General features: G+C 43.0%; 1 protein-coding gene and 1 long non-coding RNA gene across 5 annotated transcripts; one reads left to right on the forward strand and one right to left on the reverse strand.

The window, feature by feature from the left end:
• Positions 1-11: 11 nt before the first annotated feature.
• On the reverse strand, positions 12-24,507 carry LOC111268753 (DNA topoisomerase 1). Of its 4 annotated transcripts, XM_022847908.2 has the most exons (11): positions 19,166-19,297; positions 15,608-15,794; positions 14,830-14,860; positions 13,311-13,462; positions 11,485-12,588; positions 10,620-11,096; positions 10,087-10,204; positions 3,171-3,271; positions 1,636-2,763; positions 1,205-1,423; positions 12-523 (listed from the first exon to the last, which is right to left on the reverse strand). In XM_022847908.2, the coding sequence occupies exons 2-11, from the start codon at positions 15,608-15,610 to the stop codon at positions 227-229; spliced, it is 3,630 nt and encodes a 1,209-aa protein (XP_022703643.1). In that variant the 5' UTR covers positions 15,611-15,794; positions 19,166-19,297; the 3' UTR covers positions 12-226. The 4 variants fall into 4 exon arrangements, with proteins under 4 accessions (XP_022703643.1, XP_022703641.1, XP_022703642.2 ...); XM_022847906.2 differs by lacking the exons at positions 15,608-15,794; positions 19,166-19,297 and adding an exon at positions 19,951-24,507; XM_022847907.2 differs by lacking the exon at positions 15,608-15,794 and having other exon boundaries at positions 19,166-19,441.
• On the forward strand, positions 4,317-7,840 carry LOC111268756 (uncharacterized). The gene is made up of 2 exons (XR_002685393.1): positions 4,317-5,787; positions 5,908-7,840. It is a non-coding gene; the product is annotated as an uncharacterized LOC111268756 (long non-coding RNA).
• Positions 24,508-24,986: the final 479 nt, after the last annotated feature.

The raw sequence follows: 24,986 nt of genomic DNA on the forward strand, positions 1-24,986 counted from the left end.
ATTATATATACTTAGATAAATCATTGTACCACGCAAACGAACAGTGATGACCAGAACTAGTTCATACAGCAGTCGCTTCAGCAGTGGCAGATGGCGGCCCCTACTATGGCAGGGCCTTCCGCGTCCAAGATTCGGATCGTATTTATATTTTATATATAGACTTTTTTGTTTTGTATATATCTATGTATATAAGTATATGACAGATTGATGATAGCCATCGAGAAAACTAGAACTTGTAGTCACCCTCCACCATCTCAATGGCCCATCGGAACTTGTCTCGTTGGGTCTTGTTGTAAACCTTCTCAATGGGTACGCCCCACTTTTTGCACCAGGCTACAGATATGCGGGGATCGAGATAGTTGAGCTTAGAGGTGCCGAGCGCGATCTGCTTATTTTCTTCACGGTCAGTAGCTTGCACCTGAAGTTTTTTTAGTTGATCTTCAAGTGTCAGTAGACGTTTATGCTTCTTCTCGGCGGTCGCTTTGTCAGCGTGCTTCTTTGCTTCCCGATACTCACGCTTCGCCTGTGGACCAATCGTCCAAACACAGTCAATGAAAAACGATATCAGTCTAAGGAAACAAATTGTAACTGGTTTGTGTGCAACCTAAACACATTAAACAAACGCATAAAATATGTTTGGCGCCAAATTTCCGATATACAAAAACCCAATGGAAATTACCTATTTTCAATCAATGAAAACATAGCGAAGAGATTAATAAACTACTTCATTATGGCCGAGGGGAACCATTTTGATATAATTGGAACCCATTATGGAACTGCAAACATTTCGTTGTAGTTCTTTAGGCAATTAGATACGCAGCTTAGGGTCACGCTAGTTTTTCTTACTATTCTCCTATGGGTCCATCCTAAATGGAGCTATCCGAGGCGACCAACTCCACACGAAGAACTAAGCACCTCGTTCATTATTATATTCATATAATTCATTCTATTCATAAAATCCTCGTTCATCCGAAGTTAACTTCGGATGAACGAGGATTTTTATAAGGTCTCCGTGATAAAACTAACTCTCCAGCTAATGGTGAATTAATCGATTAAATCCCTGTTCTAGGTAATCTCTATGGGAGGCATTACGTGTTGAGTCATTTGTTCCGAAGTCGTGTGTTTGGAAAGCAATATTTGCTAATAACAGGTGCTATTTGAGTTACTAAAAGTGCCCAAAGGTCACCAAAAGTCAGTCTCTCACCTCGATGATTTGATCCTCTTTTTCATCAATCTTCTTCTGAAGATTTTCCATGCTCTTTTCAAATGTCTTAGGCACCGCCCGTTGATGGTTACAAAGTACGGCAACGGCCCGATTCGCCCTATTGTATGCTAGCATCTTCTCGGCTATCGACATGTCAGGATCGGTCAGCTGTTCAAGCTGCTCCTGAAGGGTCTTTGAGGCATTATAGGTACGGAACACCTACAGCGCATCATGGATGACAAATCATTAACATATGACAGGAATTCGTTAGTAGCTGAATTAGGGATATCGGAATGAAAATAAACGAGAGATAATCGGAAGTCGTTGAAAATGTAAAAAAAAAAAGTGCGAAATGTACATAGTGTATGACATAAAAAATTGAATAAATCTTGACACAACGCGATGCAAATTTGTGTCTTTCACCGGCTTACCTTGGCCGTCAATCCTTCCATGAGCTCGTTGAGATGTTTGTTTAAGATCGTCGTGTTTAGTCGGTCAAAAAGGTCATCGCCAGGTTTCTTGCCTTCACAGAATAGCTTAACATTTTTATAAACCCGCTTTTCGACTGGAACGGCGTTCTGATATCGGATGGAATCCTTTCCGAGAAAGTCAAACTCCACGACATTTTCCTTGCCATCCAACTCATCATGCAGTCGGATGTGTTCAACTCGCAGCGAGCAGCAACCTACGGTATCGGCCTGCTCATCAGAGTCCTTCTCATTACCCGCTCGAAGAGCCAGCTTGTCGATAAAATAAAGTGCGACGGCTCTTTGTCGAATGCGCATCTCCTTTGATTTCCAATCGGCCTGATAGTTATCGCGAATACTTTTTACACAGCTTTTAAGACGGCGCGCCGTCTCATACTTTTGGAAATCCTTCTCACCTTTGAGCTTCGACGAGGGGTTGAGCATAATATATTTGTTGCTACCAGCGATATTCTCTGTCCAGCAGCACAGCCATGTTACGGTATTGTCATGCCGAACCTCTTTCCATCTATGGCCTTTTGGTGGCGGGGGTATAGGAGCATCTTTGCCGATGTTGATGATCACATCCTCAGGTTGCGTGCGAGTTTTGAGTTTGCCCATTTTGGGGTGCTCACCACGCCCTCGGAACAGGCCGGGCGGCTCAATCTTGAAATTACCAATTTTTTGCTTGTGCCCATCAATGATACAGAAGCCATACTCCTTTATCTGTGCCTCATTCTTTTTCTTCTCCTCTAATTTTTCGTCTTTAGTGCGGTTCTTGCGCAGCTCACTAAGTTCTTTAAAGTAGCTAGCCATCTTGCTGAAGTCGCACTTTTTTAGGTCACTTATTGTTTCTTTTTCCTGTGCTGTCATGAATTTCCGCCAATCGTGGAAAAAATTTTTATTAAATGCCTCCTTCTGTGTATAGTCGTGGTCTAACATGCGTGCATAAAACGTGGCGATCTCCTCAGCCTCAAGGCTAAGTTTTATCCTCTTTCCGTTGTAGAAGAAAGGCACATTGTCTGGGAGAGGTTCGTAATCTGGGGCGAATACAGGTCCCTTATGTTCCAGAGTATTCCACTTGACGCCCTCCGGCTAAAAGCAATAACACCGACAACGCCAGTTACAACAACGTGAATTGGACATCTATCTCCTGCAGAATGCGTCGTGAAGGAAGCAAATAGTAGTACCGCAAAGATATTTTTGTAACCAGAAAGTACAGCAGATCAGCTCTACTTGAACTCCGAACATAAGCACCGTAATTGCCAACGGTCTGTACCCAAAAACAACCCTTTAGCAATAGCTTTGTGCGCAATAGATAGCGTATAGACATAGACACGCACACACAATGTCGATATAGAAGTTCACTTTCTAACTACAAGAACATTGTGATAGTCAAATATCGTTTAAAGGTTAGACGTTACATACTGTACGTATGTTGCAACTGATGTTGTAATTCCGTGTGGCGCCTTCAATGATCAATAGAGTATTCTGTTGCCTACCTTTTTGTCTTCTTCCCACCACTTCCAGACGTCTTCCTCTTCTTCATCAGCCTTTCTTTTCTTCGGTGAAACTGCTTCAGCGTCCGTCGATGGTCTGGCACCTACATGATTTACCGTCGATTGTAGCCGGGTGCAACAGTGAACAGGGCCCAATTGAAATAGGACGAATAAGGAACACACGACAAACAAACAAACAAACAAACAAATATGAATTATTAGTACTCACCAATTTCGGGCTCGATGGCTAGATCATAGCAACTTAAGGTAATAAGTAACACAGAAGGACACACAGCAACACCTGACCACTGTGACTCTACGATAAAATAGATATCCATCTTTCTTTCCTAGATTGAAATCGCAGTATGACACGTACTAATAGAGCGGATCCATTTGCCATTGTCAGATATTTATAAGTTTTTCCCATTGTGAACAGTGCGGAAGACGTGCCCGAGAAGAAGGCTCTCCCTTAGTGCACTTTCACTCGGTATTAGCATGGTGATCATCACGACAAATGGATATGACGTTTTTGCTTTTTAATTAACAGGCTAAGTCTACTTCGGCACTCTATTCACTTAGACAACATCCGACGGCAATATGAAGTTCATACACATTGAACACACGATGTAACGATCCTTTTGTTACTGTATGAAATGTGTTACTTGTACTAAATCCGTATAACGCAACACCATTAAGTTACTAGATCGGCGGAGGAAACTGATTTATTATATGGCCTTACGTATCACTTACAGAATTCACGCAATGAATGACACACAAGCAAACGAAGTTCGCATCGGCATAGTCTCTCGCAATGCTGGATATTTGTAGCAGCGGGTATGCATCACACGGCTACTGTAAATAATCGCCAATCAACTCAATATTACAATTGGCGTCGTAGCTTGTATATTCGTTCGTTCGAAATTGTGCTGTTGCTTAAGAAGAAGCCTAGCTGCTGCCGCTGCTATCACCCTTTCGCGCGAGCGACTTGTGTCCGTCCGTGCCGCGCGCAAGCAGTGACTGACTGTTACGGATAGCACTGCTGAGTGACGGAGCGACCAACACCGCCACCACAATCAACAGCAGTGACAGCAACTAACACGGGGCGCCACTGCTCCCTCGCTACGACCATTGCGCCACCGGCCGCGGCGACGTCCTCATCAGACAGCTTGCCAGCCAGCGTGTCTCAACGCGACGCGAAAACTCAACAGTCATTCAGCGTAAGCAGCCGGCTAGAGCAGCAAAAGAAATTCAACGAGTTGCTACCCCTACATCAGCATCGGCTTAATAATGGCCAGTTTTAGCAAGTAATAGCCGCGGCCGCAATCGCCGTCTTGGCCTGTAAGGCGACATGGCTAGCGATGGCTGTTACGAAGTAGCCAGACCCCTATGGTCGATGTAGCCACGACAGCTCGAGGTGGAGCAGGTGCCTTAACTAGTGCTCGGCTCAGTGCTGCTGCAGAGCGCGAGGCAAGACGCTGCTAGGAGCCATCGCTGCCGTCAATTCTTGATCACTGGGATAGAACCGTAAACAGCAGCAGCACTCTAACAAAGTGATGAACAATACACAATAACCACAACTACGACTACAATGATCAGCTATTTTACGGCAACGACAAGGACCACGATAAGTTCCATGCTCTTTTTAATAGTCGTTGCGACGACAGCAACAGCAGACTATAGGCTATATTGGTGGTGATAGTGTTCCGTACGTATTATATCCTACGTACGTGCTATGCTATATATATGTAATAGTGTGATTGGTGACTGCCTGAAGTTGTTTTCGTTGCTTAAGCGACGGTAGCAGCCTTTGCAATATACCGTAGTCACCCGCAAGAAGTCAATAAGCCAGCTACCGTCGGTGAGTCTTCCCCCAGCTTCTTCTGGCTTGTATGGACGAGCGCTTGTTGCGCTCTGCTCCGTAACGCCTGACCGCCCGCCCGCTCGCTCGTCCGTCCGTCTGTCCTCTTCTGCCTTTACCTTGCCCTAACAACAGCAGCAGCAGTAGGAGCAACCGTAACGTCTTTGCCGCTTCAAACGAGCACACAAGCGACAACCAAGTCGGTATGTGCTTCTGCTGCTGCAGTTCATTCGTTCCGGCGATGCTGCGGGCGCTGAGCGTGACGGACGATACCACGGAGCGGGCGCACGAGCGCGCACCGTGACCGCTGGTGCTGCGAATCAACTTGAACAACTGCGGCAACGAACGCACTCCTTTGCTTCGTAAATCACCGCCGCTGCCTCGATTCAGCAAGGGCAATCGACTGGTCGAGCCGCTTGCAAAGCGGCGGCGACGGCAACGCTAAGCGAAGTTAGACAAGACAAACGGACTAGCAAGTGGCGTGCGTTAAGCCAACGACGACGAGGCATGCTTTGGCAGCGACGGTTGTGCGCACGGCGGCGTGCCCGCTCAACAACGACAACGGCTATAAGAACGACGTCAATGGCAGCGACAGCGTCAATAGCCATTGGAGCAGTAACAACTACACGGCCGATGAGACTTACTGCGGTCGCCTACTAACGTTACAACTACTACTACTAAAGTGGCACTCTACTCCTAAAACAACCCAGCCAATAAAACTAGACGCCACTGAAAGAGAGTGAACCCGACAATCGCAGGCAGGTATTGTATGGGCTAACATAAACATACACATCCAGACGTAATGTTTCTTATACAGATAATACTGATTCTGCAGCTACAACAGTGACTTTTCTTACAATAGTGACGATCTTTTCTTGTTAGCGCGCCTGACGGCTGCCTTTGTAGCAGCCGGCACGGTGAACGATGCGGCTGCGCAGTGCCGATATTCACAGGCACAACGACACGCACACGCCACATTGTCGAACCGGTTGAGTTGGACTCCAACACGGAACGCACGTTAAGAAAGCAAGAAAACAAAAGGTACAGAAGCAGCAGTGGAGATCGAGGCGGAGCCATGGAGCAAATCAAAGAGTGAGACGGGGAACAACGTGGCCAAATGGCAACTCATACAAGTGGCAGCAGCGACTAATTTATCCAGTAATATATACTTCGGTCAGCAGAAGCGACTGGAAATCCAAAGCCTGTTTGTAGTACTACTCATCATTTCTACAATAGTACGGTCACTATCGCAATAGTAGCGCTCACAGTGACTGGTGCTGCTTACCGGTCATCCTACCCGACATAATCTCAAAATGCTGATGCCCGTAAGAACAACCCAATCACTACAAAACAGTGCAGCGTCTTCCATTGACAGCATCAGTACGAAGACGTCAGCACATATTGGGCACGAACTACTGCAACAGCAGCTGTAGTTAGGCATAGTAGTAGGAGAACGCCTGCCTGCTGCTTGCTGGACTGGTGCGGAACACGTAAGGGAAGCTACTGAACCGGTTGAGAAGAAGACAGCGCAGCGTGACGGGGCTGTCATAAAAAAGTCGTCGGGAGGAATTCGGAGCCGAATGATCTGTGATCGGCGGGCGACAAGAGGGCGGGCGGACAGGTGGACGAACGAACAAGCGAACGTTCCGACGACAGCAAAAATAGTAGCAGCAACATGCAATCGTGGAATCGGCACGGTCCCCTGAACAAGCCGGGACGGGCAGTGCCGCCTTATTTCGACTACTGGTTATCCCACTACCCTGCTAAAGCAACGACGCTAGTCAACAACACAAAGAAGAACGAGAACAACAACGGACACGCTGAAAACGATCTGGCTCTCGCAGATCAGTTCTAAGCTCTCGTGCTACTGGAAGGATCTTCCCATCTTTCTTGGAGCTCTCGATAGTCCGCACGAGGCAAAAAGAGGCAGTGCGAAAAGGCATTTAACCATTGTAGGTCAACCACTGTTACCCCCCACTGCAAACGTTACCACCAGCTGTGGTGCTGCCAAGCCGACCATGCATGGCTGACGTGCGCGGTCCGGTTCGCCCAAAAGAACTCCGGAACGCGGTAGGATGCGACAGCCAACCCACAGCGAAACATAGTTGACTACGGCACAATAGTACGAGGATAATAACAGATGCGCAACGCAACAGTTGTTGAACTAAATGGACTACGAGGTTTATATTAATGGAGGCGGAAGAGCCTGACCCGCAACGTGCCACCAGGATCATCACGGAAGGGGGATCTAACCATTAAGAATAGTTGTATTGCGGTAAATTACAAAGATAGGCATGGCGTTGTCGTTGTTGCCTCCTCCTGGTGCTCCGACGAGTCTTACGACGATGATTGGACGAATGGACATGGATTAATGTCAACAATCAACAACAAAATCCCGGTCAAGTATCACAGAGCACAGACAATCCGCAGAATTCTGCCTTGTTCAAAGTTTATTTATTACAATAACCACCAGCTGATTCGACCCAACACAAAGTAACCCGGAACCAGTCGCTTCCATCAAATCTTAAGGAGCTACTCTTCAATGTCAACCAGTAATAACCGACCGCTACGGCTTGTTAAAATTCAATGGTAATGCGCATCCATAACTATATCTACACGTTATTAATTCTAAAGGCATAAATACATATGTAATTCGACTCTCAGCAACTAGCCAGCCACTGGTCACTGCAACGCGGTTTACCTGTACTGAATTTCCCCTTTGCCCACATCCCACCGCCCTACCAAATGACATAGGTTTTATTGCAATGATAGAAATTGTTTTTTAATATAATTAAATAAAGAATTGCGTTTCAAATATGGTATATTCTATATGAGTAGAAAAGTTATCAACTGGCAACCTCTGCACTAAACTCCAACTACGCTATTGTCCTGTTTCCTAATAATCGTAACAGATTAGCCAGCAAAAAAACGGCTCGAATTCGTCTGTCTAACAGTTTTCCCTGTTTACGTAGAATATCAACTTGGATTGAATAATAAAAAATAATTCTCGCGGCTTTCACCCAAAAACAGTTAAGAGTACCATCCCGTTAAAAGTCAGCTCAATAGAACAACATCGATTTCCACATGCACCATTCTAGTTTGAACGAGGAGACCCTGCACCTCGCTTTCAAGTCAGCGCTGTTACAATATGGGTCTTGAGAAGTTTTTTAGCTTTTTTTTTTTAATAATAATTGTATCGAGTTTACGTGATCTTTGAAAAAAAAAATGCGCGTATCCCAAATAATTTAGTTTTGCGTATTCTCTAAAAGACATACTCTCCAGTACATTTATGTATGCTTTGGAACGGCGATAAGTGCGGACCTCACTAATCTATATATGTCGATATACCTAACTGTGTGCACACGAAAGGATGACGTAGCTTTTGAAAAAACGTTGAATTTTCATAGATTGAATATATCTACGTTGACATTGTTTAAAAGGAAATCTTAAACTAGGCTGTCATCAACAATACGAAACATTTGTAGCTGTCTTCATAAGATCGTTTTCATAGTAAGAATGCTGAGGATATTTTTTATATACACCTTATATACCAAAGTTTTCTGCCTTAAACATTAAATACAAACATATCAATTTTTTATTGTTATTTAAAAGTTTTGCTTTTGAAAAGCTCTGCAAACCAACATTTTTTTTGAAATTTCGAACAAAGCCAGACTAAATTATCTAGTTATTGTTCAGCTGTAGCTAACCTGATGGCATTGTTGGGCTGGCAAAGTAACCTTGCCTAATTGGGCTAAAACGATTTAAAGAACTTAATAATTTTCCTTGAAGTCAGCTTTTTCAAAAGCCATTTAAAAAGTGACTAAAAAGGTGTGCACAAATAAAAACCACAAACAATAATTACTCAAGCTGTACAAAGCGTTGCTTTTCCTTGCAATGAACCCCACTACACAATGATGGTACCTGCACTTATGCAGACAGATACACTGCGTTGTTAAACCTATACTGAGAAGTTCAGCTTGAGATATTATTGAGACTTTACATTTTGAGGCATAATGTTTTATGGGCAACCGATACCTATAAATTATATTCGTATGAGGTATGAGTATGAGATAATTACTCGGGAAGCTGACATCTTGCAAGACTTACGTAATTATCACAGTCTACTGTTACAGTTGCTAATACAGGCATGTGCCATACGCTTGCATTAGCAGCTACAAGTAGACTTCACGATGTGAACTTTTCAAAGAATCTTTGCTGGAATTTTTCGCAATGATGACCAAAAATCTCAGTCACAATCTGCTACGCTATATATGGCAGGTAAATACCAAGGCGTTCGTGTATGACGAAACAAATTGAGGCTTCTGAAAGCATTACCGGGTAACAACGTAACGTGAACAAGCTGCCCAATTACATCATTTGCGCGTAGTGATATATATGGGTCTAACAAAATACAGTACTTATATTGTACTCTGTCAATGCTTCTCAACCAAAATACGATTAAATAGGGTACAATAATCTTGACTACTTTAAATTATAGACATTAGTGGGAAGGCAGTTTATCATTAATTAGTTTAGGCTATGCCGCTCCCTGAACTAAATTGATTCGACCGCGTAACAATTTACCCTACCAATATGGAGGTTTATTAAATTGACATTATTGTTACTGCAAGCACACCCAAAACCTGGTGATGTCCCACCCCACAGCGAAAAAAACGGTGTAGCGTTAACTTCCATCATAAAATTAGGACCCTTTCAACCTGAGCCTTTCAACTTAAATTTGTCCCTCTAATATTGAGGCTGGCTTTTGATGGCAACTAATAACCTAGCAATCGAAGCTTTATTGGCAAGGAGAAAAGCAATGCCTTATACGATGGTATTATTGAAACGCTTCTCCCGAACATGTTCAACTTTCATGTTACATAGTTATGCCATTTTTGTGAACAATAACACCACTAATATCCCTCAAAATTTCGATCTGTCGAATCATGCATTTTACTAAGGTGACCCAATCAGAGGTTAGCCACGCAGTATATTTCTACTACATACAGCAGGTGATACAGGTGCTACTGTGTGCACAGCACATATGTATTAATTGCCTACCCTTTTTAACCGGCGTTCTCGTTGAAGCTTTCGTTTTTGCCGTCTTCTTTCGTTTCTTCATGGCTCCCGAATCGTCGCTGTCACCACCAGCTCCCCAATCGTCGTCATCAGAAGCAGTCTGGCGAACCATTTACACAGATTTCAGGTTAGTTGAAACATCTGTAATCTCCATCATAGGCCGATGATCAAAGAGCGAGCTTTTTAATCGAATGATGAGCTTTACATGTGTGTTGACCAATAAGCGCCAGTCAAACAAACACTATTGATATGCGAGGAAGTCCGTGTGATGCGCAATGATTGCCTATGTAAACATTCGTATAATATAATTTCGCTAGAAGTTATTCCAGACAGTCACAGCCAACAATCTCCCAATGCTATTTGACCACTACGTAATATTGTCGGGTTTTTTTTTGTTACCATTTAGTATTTTGCCGTCAGAGATCGACGTGCAGCATCAGCGGTTTGACCCAATTTTGTTGCGCCCAAATTGTATAAACGAGCTGGTCACAGCTTCAATTGGATATTCACCCTACCTTAAACTTATTCTTGTGTGCCTTCATCTTGCTCTTGGCCTTGTACCTTTCCAATTTTTTGCTCAATGGCTCGTCTGAATCACTGGTTGACCCATAGCCAGTTTCCTGACTTATACTTTGGTCTTCGAGTCTTGCCCGCTTCCGCGCGCGTTCCAACGTCTTGGCTAGTGGCTCTTCGTCGCTGTCCTCTGATTGACTGTCTTCATTGTTATCCGAACTGCTCCCTGTAGTGGCACTGTTTTCGATAGGCTCCACTTTGAACGCTAGTCGGCTTGACTTCGCCCCTTTCATTCGATCACCACCCCCATTATGCTCGTTGCCCACATTAACACCAGCTTCGGCATCATCATCATCACCACCACCATCATCATCATCATCATCATCACTCGTATCATTACCATCCACATCCATCTTGCAGTCATCATCATCATCATCATCACCATGATCGGAATCGCTATCATCTGTGCCGTGAGAATGCTAGGAAAGCGATGGCAATTTCAACAAACGTCATTTTTCTCTTAACTCGCTCGCCCAGTAGACATACAATTGTGATCTTTTGAGAAGCAAAGGGTACATGCACTTTGCAAACATACATCAAGCATACTTCGTAAATACACACGGCCGACAGGAACGAACTTTCGAAAAAAGCCACGAGTTTCTCAAATGATTACGATCGCATGCGATGTAGGCAGCACGTTGTCAGCAACGTTCGCTATCAGCGACAAGGCACACGTCTACTTTCGCAGTTCACACTCCCTAACAAGACACGCAGAATAGAACAGCTTTGAGGCATGCAAATAGGTGAACAGGCACCGTATCAGTGCGCGTAGATCTAGCTCATTCAACCGAACACGTATTCACTCACCTTGCGTTTTTTACCGGTTCTGCTTTTGGCCGCTTGTGCTTTTTTCACTCTGCTGAGCTTCTTCGAGAGTGGCTCATCATCCGATTCGTCAGCGCTTTCTTGTGAAGCTTCGATTTTGGTCTGCCGGACACGCGCTAGTTTTGCGGCCAACGGCTCATTATCTGAATCATCCTCTTGCGCGTCCTTTTCGGCATCTTCCGGTTCACTGCCCTCCTCCTCCTTGAGAGTTAGCTTGCCTTCATCGGCGCCACTATCTGCCTCGTCGGCATCATCATCATCGTCCTCGTCCTGCTGTTCCATCGATTCGTCCTTATCCTCCTCCTTGACAGTTTCGGAGACGAGCGTCATTGTCATACGAGGCATAGGTTGTTCGCACCTCATAGGTGAGTCGGGCTCAGTCTTAACGGCCATATCAGGCTCGAGTCCGTTAGCGAGCGTTGAACCGAGTTCCATACTGTACTCATCGTCGAATCGAGCATCGCTACCAGAACCATTATTATTGTTTGGAGGTGGACCGCCGTTCTTCATTCGATCAGCCTCCTCTTTTTCGCGCTTCTCTCGTCCTTTTCGTTCTCGCCGCTCCTGGTCCTTCTCCCGGTCTCTGTGCGATGACGAGTGATGGCGATCCTTTTCTCTGTCTTTCTCAGACCTATGGTGACTGGACGAGTGTTTGTCCTTATGGTGCGACGACGACGAAGAATGTCGATCTTTGTCCTTGCTTTTCGACGAGGTTGAGTGCCGGTCTTTGTCTTTTTCTCTATCCCTATCCTTGTCCTTAGATGAAGATGAGTGTGACTTCCGTTCCTTATCCTTGTCCTTGCCATCGGAAGACCGATGCTTGTCTTTTTCTTTGTCTTTGTCCGACGACCGATGTTTGTCCTTATCCCGATCTTTGTCCTTGTCTGATCGGTGCTTATCTTTATCCGACGATCGATGTTTATCCCGATGTCGGTCTTTATCCTTGTCCGCCCGTTCCTTGTCCCTATCAGATCGGTGCCGGTCTTTCTCTTTATCTAAGCGATGTCGATCCTTGTCCTTATCTGATCGATGGCGATCTTTGTCTTTTGAAGAGGAGTGATGCGACGAAGATGATCGGTGCTTATCCTATAACAATGCAACATATGTGCACACTTATTGGGTATAATTACAGGACAAACTGCACACAGGAGTACGATAAAGTTTAGTGTTGCCATTTGGATTTTCATACGCTTACAAACCGTTAAAAATGTACGTCATCTACAGTAATAAGAGCTTGTTCCTTAATCGAAGAATTAATAAATATATGTTTCTGATTAGTGTTAAGATTGAACGTAAGTGGATGGACGAGTTTACAAGTAGTAGAAAAAGTATGGAATGATTTAGTTAAAAGAATATGTCTTAATTGAAAATAGAAGACTACACTAATCTGAATCGGGCGAAGGATCAAAGTCTAAACTTATTTCAAAAGCATCATTATGGCCGTACGTAAGTAAACTATGAACCTACGTATTGTAGATTATGTACGTTAAAGTGAGAATTGACAATCGCTAATGTTACTATTACTAATTTAATGACGGTGATAATGAGAGTATATATATATATATATATATCTGTGTGAGTGTGTGTAGTCTATCGATCTTCCCAGTTGGAATATTACCGTCGCAAAATCTTTATCGAGAAAGAGAATGAAATAATGCAACTTTCGAGATTAGAAACAGAAAAAGGGGCCGCAGGCTGTCATAACAAACTTTAACAAAACTCCATTGTAAATAAATTCGTCGCTGTTCGAGTTCTAGGGATATGCAAGCTAAATTACTCGAGTAAGGCATCTGTGAGTGGTTGCTTGCCTTATCTTTTGACGATGATGAGTGTTTGTCTTTGCTTCGTTGATGATCTTTGTCTTTTGCAGATGAGTCCCGATGTCCCGATGACGAGTGCCTCTTCTCGTCATTTTTATGGGCGTCCCCATTTTCGATACTACCGTTAATGTGGCCGTTCTCTGTAAAACACATAATAACAGAGAACATACAGTTCAGAAGAAGAAGCTAGTTAGGGTTCTACCTATTCTACGAAGGTTTCGATTCGACTCACAGAGCTCTCTCTTATAATATATACGCTTCTGCATTACGTATCAGCGGTAATACTGATTAATAATAAACTGATTCGCCAATTGTTTTTTCTCTCAATAAATGTAGAAAAAAATTTTTCTACATTCATAAAAATAGTCGTTATCTCACTATTACAAATTCCTTCATGATGGGCAGAATGCTTTTAGTTCGTGCGCGGTTCAATAACTTTAGTCACATCAAAACCGATAAATTTGTTGCCGTTGGCTCTTTATGCCAAATTGTTTTTATACATTGTACAATGTAAAGTGAAAGTTAACATGGAAATCATTTCGAATTGGAACATAACTAATTTCTGAAGATGATTAATTAATGCAGGTAATAACATAAAAGGAGTTCAGAACTAATCTTTTAGTTTCTTCTCGAATGTGATAAAGAGGCAATTTCCAACGGTATTCAGCTGAATGAGTAGTTATTGGTGTTAGCGTAATACAGTTGTTACTAACAAAAATGCTATTTTATAATTATGACTATTATGCGATACTGGACGATATATTTATTTACTTAAATTCTAATAGCAACTTTGAGATCAGAAGCACAAATTCAATAGTAGTATATGTTGTTACGGAACAGATTTTTTTTTTTGAAAAACGATTCATTTTCCACCTATTTAAAGCTATCTAGCGAAAAAAAAAAAAAAAAAAGACCGCTCTTTTAAAGTTATCTGTAGCAATAAACCTCGTAAATAGTTGATTATAACTCAAAGCTAAGATTAGATTACGTTTCCCTTGGCGCTACACCATCGAAGCGTACACTTAGTTTGATATTTTGCAAAAAAAAAAAACAATATTTTCGAGTTGATTTGTCTTTTACCCGCATTGGCATCGATTGTCCGCAACGCTGTCGCGTACTGCCACTATATGGCAACGCCAGTCGTCGAAAATACTTCGAATGACTAAGAGGTATATAGCAGGCCGCGAAAAATACATAGTTTAATCCTTAATTCCGCAGTATTGGTCATTTAAACTTTACCACCGTAAGGCTCTTGTCAAGTCCGACAGCGCCAACGCCAATACAGTCTAACATTAGCCGTTTGTACCGTTTATTGTTGAAACTTCTTTACTGCAGCACCCAAATATATGAGAATTGAAAACAAACCAATTTTGGGCCGAAACTTGTTAATGTTTAATTGAGCCATTTTTTAGCTCAAAAGAAAAAAAATATTTCTGACACTAGCTAACATGATAGAACGAATATAAGCTACTCCGCACTGAAGAAAACGATTTTTTCGGGACTTTACCTTTTTTATCGGTGACAGCCTCGGTTGAAGCCTGAAAGGGAAGCCCGATTACGGATACAGAATTAGTTCTTAATACATTTTGCCTTCTCTTTTGACAGGAAAGGTGAATGATAAACAAACATGATCAAAACCGGTATTCCGTTGCGCTGACTTCATACACTTTTCTATAATTATGGAAATATGAAAACGTATGCATGAATTACATGTTGCATAGTTCAAATACGAATTCGCTCATCGTGTGTTGTAACTGTTCATATGAACTTCTTTAAATAAAAGACCAAACTCGGACTGTTTGGTCCGATTTCACCATTCCCTAAATATCAAACTCAATAAATATTATTGCTTTATTGCATCGTTATACCGCAACGGCTAACTTGTATTATTACCTAATAAAACAGCGTTATGTTACTTTTAAGTAGCAAAAATAATCACCGACAACTATACGGTATTGTTCAGTAGATTAGTCGGACATAAGACACATGCTTAGCATTTAATGCCAATTACATGGGTTATGCGTCCTTGCCATAACATCCTGTCTGAGTTGGGGAAAATTTCTAACGGTGATTTCCATCGATCACATTGTGAGTGGTGCTTATTATAATCTCTGTTTTCTTCTATGTATACAAACGAAAAATATCCTCCCTTTGTAGTCTTAGGTATTCCAACATACATACTCGAATGAAAATATAACAGAACTAATATTTCTGAGTAGGTTACGAAATGGAAATCGTTTTGCGCTTGCCCATACACTTCAAAGTATGTACCATTTTTTTCTTACCATTCTCTTAATTTAACTGAACTGCTCGGTTCGAGATCCGTGCATTTCATTTAATACACTTATGTTCCATTCGACCTAGTTCAGGTTTACTCTAGGATCCACCGCATTTACTGTTTAATGGCGATGTGCCATGGACACCTAATGTAAATACATATGCTAAGTGCTAAATAAACGTAACCATTTAGCACTTAGCGCATGTAAGCACAGACAAAAGAAAATAAAGTTTATTTAATTTAGAACAAATCACTTATTTGGCTGCGTTTCACTTAAAACGAAAATGCGTGATCTGAAGATATGGTCCCAACCAGCGAGCGATTGGTTTTCCAATGAAGCGTAAGGACCACAGGGAACCGATAGATAGCTGGCTTTTAGTTAAACGTTTTTCGCTTACAGTCGCTGCATAGCACAGCTCTTGTTTGCTCGAACCTCTCTTCGGCTGATGATGAAGACTCCTGAGAGAGTCGTCCTTTTTAAACTTGGCCGGCTTCGTGCTACTTAAACGAATAATTTCCTAAAACTGCGCTAGTTTATATCGGCTGAGGTGCTTTTACAGCAAATATAGGTTATTACCTTATTTTCAAAACAAATGTGGATCTTCTCTCGTGTCCTTGAAGACACTTCTTTATGTTATTAGTGTGCAACGGCAAAGCCATGTACTATACCTAGACGTAACAGTTACAGTGCTGACTCGAGTTAACTGGAATAAGTTGGAATAAATGGCGACGCTCTAGGATCAGAAGGACTTCAGCAGAAAAAAACGAAAACTGCCTGCTGCTAAGACTAACAGAACCGCTTTTACATCAAAAAAAGCGGCTTATGTCATGTCTGTTTCCGTCAATCTAGGCTAATAATGCCCACCATGCGAATAATTGGTTCTACCAGCAATAGACGCCAAACTGATACTACGTGAGGGAAAAGCAGCAGTGAATGGAATCGCGTTGTAGTAAGTGAACCCGTTCTGTTCTGGAAACAGGTGAGGACCAAACAACAACACGGGTCATTGCTAAGTTGCTGGCCATCGGCTGATAAACGCCAATGACCGAATGGCGACTCCGGGGCTGCTTTTCTGATTCTAATGTTATCGCCGTTGCCGCTGTCATTAACGCTACTACCAAAAGTTTATTAAATTGTCTTTACTCATCCTAGGGTTTGTCCTTCCCTGGACACAGTTTTGTCGTGTTGTGTTCCGTCCCTTTTACCTGACGGCCGCAGTAAAATGGCAGAACGTCGCCACCGAAATGTTGGACGAGCAGAGTTAGTGACAAAACGATCCGTCCGTGCGATCCAAATTTCGATCGAATTTCTTCAACGATCGAGTCTACCGCAAAGAAACGGGACCAAAAGGGAACATCAGCCACCAAGCAAAACAAGTAATCCTGAACAGGTGGAATTTTAAATATCCTTGCTAGTGGTTTCCTATTTATCAATGGCCCGCCTAAGCAGCTGATCGGCAAAAGTTTAATAATAATAATAATCCTCAATTTACTATTATTACTATTAGATTTACTCTTCCTTCAATGAGGCTAACTTGTGAAAAAAAGTAGAGCTCGAATTATTTTGATTGCAGTCTACTAAGCATTAGCTTTGTATTAGCAATTAGCTGACGATTTCTAGGATGTTTTGGTCAAACAAGCTAAGTATAACAAACACAAAACAAACTTTCTAGGTTTAAAAATAACGTTGAACGGCAACCCGTCAATTGATTGATACGTTATTAAAAAATAAATTGCGTCAGCACACGTTCGTTGCTCATTTTATTAATGTAATGAATATTTCACCTTGGGAAGACAAGAGAAAATGTACATATCGTTTGATTGGTCTCAACTAACCCATTATCGCGGTAGAAATTTAAAATAGAAGCAAATGAAAGTATATGTTTCTCGAGTAGGTTCTCAACTACTTCAATACTTTTTTCCTCTATTTAAATGATTTTTTTGACTTTGCAGAAGTGGAAATATTAGAGGTATCTTAACCTCTGTCGATTGAGCATCAGCTGGTTTGAGAAGACAGAACAGTGCATTTGTTGTTGTTGTTGTTGTTGTTGCAAACCCATCTTGGTGTGTCACGACTATTCTTTGGTAAGCGTATTCTGTAACACATTTTTCAAAAAACTTTCGTAGAAAATTTTTATAATATGACCATCTGAAATGTCACTTAGTCGTATATTCAAATTAGCAGTTCTTTTAGCTAAGCCTAATGTAGGGATGAAACGGGGATAAGCGGTGGAAAATTTCTCTTAATTGGGTCTTTTTCAATACCGCCACCAGAAACAGATGTATATTAAAGTTTCAGCCGACATACATGCGGGTAGAAATTGGTACTGGCTTAAATGGTCTTAGCGTATCTAAGAGGAGTTATGCTAGCGCCGGTTAGTTTGCTTTTTGCCTAGCCACAAGTGGATGTCATCGATGTTATGAATTCAAGATGAAAAGAAGACGTTTCTCACATAGATAGTGTACTGTCCTCTAAGTACTTTCTTTGGAAAATTAACAAATGTGCAATGTTCAATATTCGGTAACCAGTTTGCAGGTAAGCAACCTCATTTGTCCTTTTGACTTCATTCGACTTCAATAGAAAGGACACCACACCATCATCGAATAGATATTATCGCTCTCTGCTCATTAAGGTTTCTATAATACAGTTTGACAGAGCATCTTACGCTCGAATAGCAAAGATGATTCCCAAGAAGTCGGATACGAGAGCATCCGTACGGAACCGATTCGAAAGTGAATAACATCCAACACAAAAAGAATTGTCCAAGTGCTTTCTATCTTCCCGCCTAAGGTGATATGCAAGGCGCTAGGAATCGATCAATCCAATCGCACTGTTGTTTTTCTTCTACCGGTGAATTCAACCTTGTGAGATCTCTAAGATTCCTGAACGACGGAAATGATTATCACAACTTACACGCATCCGCCCGCAAGTCGCCCTAACGTGTAGGTAACACAGATGAACTCTGAAATACGTTACACATTTAACTGCACCCTAGGGCACAAAAAAAACGCCCTGTGTAGCATAAGATGCGGCTATCGAAATCCCCCCACCGTACCCCAGCTTTCCATGCGTATCTACACTAACCGACATTTTTCTCTGACCAAACCCCCAAACAGCACTAAGCAAAGTAACTTCAGTTCTGATAAGAATCACCGGCAGGCAAAGCTATTTTAATTCATTTCGATATACTTTATACGAACAAACCTTCTAAGCGAGCTTGCCGACTGGGTGGCTTGCTCGTCAGGCATTGCCTCCCTGCCTGGGGTCGTCTGTCTGTCTGCTATGGCTGTTCTTGTTAGCTGTTGCCGCACGCAGATCGAACGGGACTTAGAAAATTTTCACCCAACCATTTTTCGATTTTCGTTAAATCCGGCCAAAACGGCTTACTTCAACCTGTATCCAACCAGCTATCCACTATATGCACATCACCTACGATCATTCTAGAGCGGTTTGATGGCTGGACAAGCCACACGTTTAGGCCTACCGTCGGAAGCGGTGTGTTGGGACTTATAAAATTTCGGCCAAAATTGGCCGAAATTACTAACGATATCTCGAACTCCTCACCATTTTGGCTGTGCACCCGTCCCTATCCTTCACTGGATCGTTGAGGGCGACGATTTCCAACACAAAACTGGGCGAAAATTGCACGGCGTGGGGCTCTAGCCAGATAAGCTGGCCGAGGGGACTTAGACTCGGCACAACACACGAGTAAGTAGCTATACTACAGTCGGTCGAGCTGCTGCGGGTGGCTGAAGCAGCAGCAGCAGCAGCAGCACCGAGCCACCAATATGAGCACAAAGCAAATCGTCGCCAGCCACACAGCATTAGCAGGCTGCTTGGCTGGCTGAAGCAGACACACAAGCCGCTGCTGCTGCTGCCAGGCTAGCAGCAACAGCAGCAGCAGCAGCGGCGGCGGCGGTGGCGGCGGCGGCGGCAGTGGTACAACGCGCACATGGGCAGTAACACAGAAAGACAGACGGAAAACCCGTGCCGTTAGTGAGAACAGATCGGCCCAGATCGATGTATTCGTCCATCTGCCAAACTGATTGACGGAGTGTTCTATCGATTGTTCATCGTCTCGTCGAAGCGATTGCCGCATCGTAGTGCTGAATACGTTGTTGACATTTGGGAAATCGAGGGAATCGAAGATTTACGATACTTTTCTACGAGATGCAACATGGAAAAGTCTAGTGCTTGACGAGTGTTTACTTCGTGGTTTAATTTCTAGCTGATTTTATGGGTAAACTGGATGGTCTATCTGCAGCAACGCCACAGGAAGCGCTCTATCGGTTCGAACTGAAGTTATTGCTTCGCACGTGTTTGTCAGTTGAGTTGTTGTCTGAACTTACCTCACCAACGGTCTGACCGACGTCCACGTCCGCCGACGTCATTTTGCAAAATCTTGATGTTGGTGCTGCGACAACTCTCGTTGACTTTACGAGCACGAGACGCAAAATACACTTGCAACAAAAAAGGTGGTAGTGGTGGCGATGATGATGATGACGACGACGACGATTCACTTCAACACTGAGAACGAGGAATTTCTTTCCCTTCAATTTGACTTGGAGTTAACTGAGTCGGCGCCGGCTCGCCAATGGTAAGCACTAGTGCACAGCAAAAATAGCACACGCCGCTCCGTAGGCAACTGTAGACCGTTCTCCGTCGTAAGGCTGATTTTTCCGATTTCTGACCAATTTCTAATAGCACAATCATTTACCTTTGGCTGCTATCAGCTCCGACACAACTATCACCGGGTCCAGCAGCACCTGCTATAACTGGCAGCAGTAGCAATAGCAGTTGCGGTGACCCAACAACTGCACCAGTAGCCACCGGTCAAACACCGAAGGGAGCAAGCGAGTGTTATCGGACCAGCCGAAGCCGGCGGCAGGCGACTACCGGCGGACCAGATCGACGACTACTTTACCAGCACCAGCTTCACCCCCCACCGCCGCCCCCACTGACGACAGCAGCAGCAGCGGCAGCAGCAGCAGCAGCGGCAGAAATACTAGAACAGAGCAATCACAACACAACGAGAGGTCTGCGAGACAGTCGACTTGGAGCGGCAGCAACTGCCGCCTACTACCAGCAGCGCACACGACAGAGTGTGTCGGTCTGCTACAGAGATCACCACTGAAAACAACAATAATAGAGTAGACGTAGGATAGATTCGAATAGAACTTAAAAGAGCAATAGCGAGAGCAGCCCACTCGTGTACTGCTGCAGCTGACTACGTCTGTCGCAGCAGAAGCGGCAGCGGTAATTGTTCACGAACCGAACAAATATGTAAACGGTACCGCCGGGTGTGGGGGAGAGAGGCAACAGTACGTTCATCAACGACGGACGACAGACGATGACGATACAACTCAGTGACAGTAAACGGGACAGCGGCGGTATCGTCTGTCGGCGACACCACCGGTCGACGACAGCTGCTACAACAGTAGCAGCCGCGTAACAGTGCCGGCAACAATGACACACTATTGCAGTTGTCTGCTTGCGTTATTTTGCTACTATGAGAAGTAAAACGACGACCGGCTGCGGCTGAGAACAGCAGGAGCAGCGGCAATGGGGATAGCCGACACAACGTGGCGCGCTTAACTTCGTCTCTTTTCCTATTCCTATTGGTTTCCTAGCGCTGGCTAGGTTGCTTGCTTCTGTTAGTGCCGGCGAACAATGATCGCAGAGTACCACTTCTCAGTGGTACTGTGGGGGTCTCGGTTGTCGACGGCCGCGGCCTCTAGCCACTTCCTTTCGCTAACTGGCCGCTGCAGCAGCAAGAGCGAGTGTTGTACTTCTAGATGCCAGTTAACGAACTCGCTCTATTTCATGCTGTCTGTGTCTCGTGCAACGGCGTCAGCTTGCTCGTCCATCCGTCCGTCGCCGCCCAATGAGGTGCTGCCGTCTTGTGCTGCTCACCAGCGGCGACAGCAACCAAACTACGAAACATCGGCGGCGGCGGCGCCGGCGGCTGCAGCAGGAGTAACACAAATCGAGTTGCCGACACTCAGCAACGACTACAACTTGTATCCTCAATCACCAGCTATTAAAGAGGCGAGCCATGAAACGGAACGCTAAGTCAGGTTCGGGCGCATGCGCATCACGGTGTGGTTAACAGCGAGCTGGTGGTCGAAAGGAAGATCCGAAGGAGAAGCGTAACTGGCAAAAAAGAAAAAGACGTAAGATCTTTGCGAGATTTTATTATAGCTAGCTGCGATGTACCCCGACATAACAACTGAGATTCCTGGCCTTTGATATACACATCGCTATATGTTGGTATCGTAAACCGAAGTGGTTAAGCGCAACGGCATAGATTTCTGTCTGGGTCGGACCTGTCCATGCTGAAGAAAAAAATGCATTGAAGCAAATGAAGTACTAGATGCCTACGGGCGGTAAATGGCGAAGTCCAAATCTACAGTCAGGCTGGTATTGCTGCATCGAAAATTGCGAAAGGATGTTTTGTAGTGGGCGTGATTTAGGTTGAATATATTGACACTTTTCTTAACACGGATCTGTAGATGAATACAAGTCAGTTGCGCTCGTCTTTCAAGTTGACCCTCTAAACGGCGAAATTATGTTTCATTGAGAGATCTGCCCTGACGGACCTGCCCGCTACTCGAGCCGCTTCCCGCTGGAAGAGTTGGAATCGCCAAGTTTGAATTAACCCCGCCAACAAAGCTACTGAGATCTCAGTTTGTAAACGCGCCTGCTACTTTTCTTCAGGATGCCTGGCGGATTACTCAATTTGTATGAAGTTGATTAGATTCGAATAACGTATATCATGCGAAATGCTTTGATGGTCCTATATTCAAATATAGATGTTGCAATGTAGCGTTTCGAATTTGTATACATACAGTGTTTGACTAATATTAGCAAGCATAAAGAAATTAAATTTTAATTTCATGAGTACTTTATGTGGAAAGTATGAAGGATCAAATCAGGCCGGGGCTAGAATGAGGTGTGACCTGAAGGATCAGCTTGATTTGGATAAACCCCGATCTCACAATAAAAAGACGGCCCAAGTTTGAGGTACACGTTCTGCATCACTGAAAAGTATTTGAAGTGAGTGATTACTTAATAAGACATAAACTTTGACTATGGGTAAACGGATCGCGTCACCGGTCAGCTTAGTGAATTAAAACGACACCGACTCTAAATTAATATCGACTCGTTAATGGGGCTCCCCAACAGTTCGATAATTAATTACGGCTGCAACTTATTTTTCGCCACTTATTGCTTATGTTAAAATGCCGGTACATTAAGTGTCGAACGAGATGAAAGTTATGCTTAAAGTGATTTGCACTTCCATAGAGTATAAGAGAGAAAGCATAGTACGGCATTGCAGACAAGGGGACAATAGATATACCGGAAGAGATCAAGTAATAGCTGTAATATAAATTTACGTCTTGCTGAATAACCTTTGCGAGCTAATAAAGACATACGGTATTGCGTTCTACTTAACGTTATTAATTTCGAGACGTTTACTATACGACTAACTGAAACTAGTTACTAAAATGAAAATTATATTTTTAATGGATACGTTAAATAATGAGGATCGAAATAAAAAAAATAAAACTAATCTAGTTAGATGAAGATTCGGTAAAAGACCTGTGTGAAATATGCTTGGATTTTATTAGCGGGACAGACAGATACCTGAACAGCAACGTCAAAATTGTCAAACGTGGCATCTGCTATTGGCAGAATGAGCAAAAAGTACTATGTTAAATGCGTGTGCGAGAAATAAAGAAATATGGCTTTTAGAGAAAGTGATTATTGTTAAGCAATTTAAAACCAATTTTATGAAGCGGGAAAAATGTCTCGCTGAATTTTGTTTTTACTAATAGTTTCAGTTCAAGTGGAAGTTTGTTATTAGGCCAAGGTCTTTGACTATCGGAGTTTAACTTTCCATAAAAAAAAAACCCTTGGGATCTGTTGTGTGGTTAACACTTTCGAAATAGGTTAAAATAAAAACTACAACATAGTAATATCTTCAACAGGTGTTGATGACAATGCAGTAACGAGAATGTTCTGAGAGGTAAATAAGACAACAGCTGGGCAGAAAAACGAAACTGTTTTGACAATTGCTTCAAAATCTGGGTTCTTCTTCAATTTGGGGATTCTTTCGATGGCCCGAAGCTTAAACTGATTTATGTACATAGAGACCGATCGTAAACCCAGACCTAGTCCGTCCACAAATGGTCTCAAATGATTTCAGTGTAACAACCCCTAACGATAAAACTAGAAAACAAAATCCTATATATTGCAATCAATATATGTATTTACGAAATGTGCTAAAATTATTGTGTCCAGTGTCCTTCAGCAAATTATTATTTTTTTTTATATGCAACGGCGACATTTCACTACTTTTACTCTAGGTTTGGAAAAGTAAATCTATATGAGCCCAAACTCCACTTTGGGATAGTTTATATATTATAAATTAACCTAACGTAATGCTAGGTATATATTATAAGCATACACACTGACTGGTATGTAGAGATGCAAACAGAATGTTTTTGAATGCAAATGGGTTCAATGAACAGATATGTCCTGTGTTTGGTTGTTCTTATTAAGGTTTGCACAAATCGGTCCCTCTATCATTTTTTGTCAATCTAGTGATTACAATCTCAAAGATAATCAGAGTGCTATTTGAACGTATCGGTAATGATCAGTACCAGTTGGTAGTATCAATTTTGTATGAAATGATGCCTATCTCGCTGTTTATGAAACTTTAAAAAACAAAAACGTATACGGTTTGTATTAAGGAGGGCGGTCTACCAGGCTCTAGGCCGTTCAGTATTTAGTGAAAAAAAAAGACACTTTTAAACCTGTTTCGACATAGGTGCGTGTTTAGCCGGGCACATAATTTTCAATGGTTTTTCAAAGTTTCATGTGTACTTCGATACCATAAAATTACGGCACTGCGTATGCGGCTGGTTTCGCTGCCACCCCGTTGTTTTCTCTCGCTATTAGTTGATTTGCAATCGGACAATAGCTGTAAGTAGCTGGAAGGTAGACTTACCGTGTGCAGGAAGTGGTCAAGCGGGAAATCGACTAAAGTTGTATTCAATTTAAGTTCGCCAGCGACCGTCAAATCCAGTTGCAACAAACTATTCAGGCGTGCCCTATTAACCATGTCTAGTGCTTATCGGGTGACCTAATACAGTAGCAAATAATAGCAGGAAATAGTGTTCAGTCCCAGGCTGATGGAGACTCTAAATTCTCAACATAATTCTAGCTAAATTCTTGACTATCTCGGATTAGATTTTACACACCGCAGATTACAGGGCTAGGATGTTTCGCGTATAGAACTATTATAGAGTTGTTTGTCTAACATTTATTTTCATCTTTAATTAATTTTTGCATTCATTATATAGGGATAAGCTTGAGAAAG

Source organism: Varroa jacobsoni, unplaced genomic scaffold (assembly GCF_002532875.2).
Source record: "Varroa jacobsoni isolate VJ856 unplaced genomic scaffold, vjacob_1.0 scaffold_1318, whole genome shotgun sequence".
NCBI classification, from domain to species: Eukaryota; Metazoa; Arthropoda; class Arachnida; order Mesostigmata; family Varroidae; genus Varroa; species Varroa jacobsoni.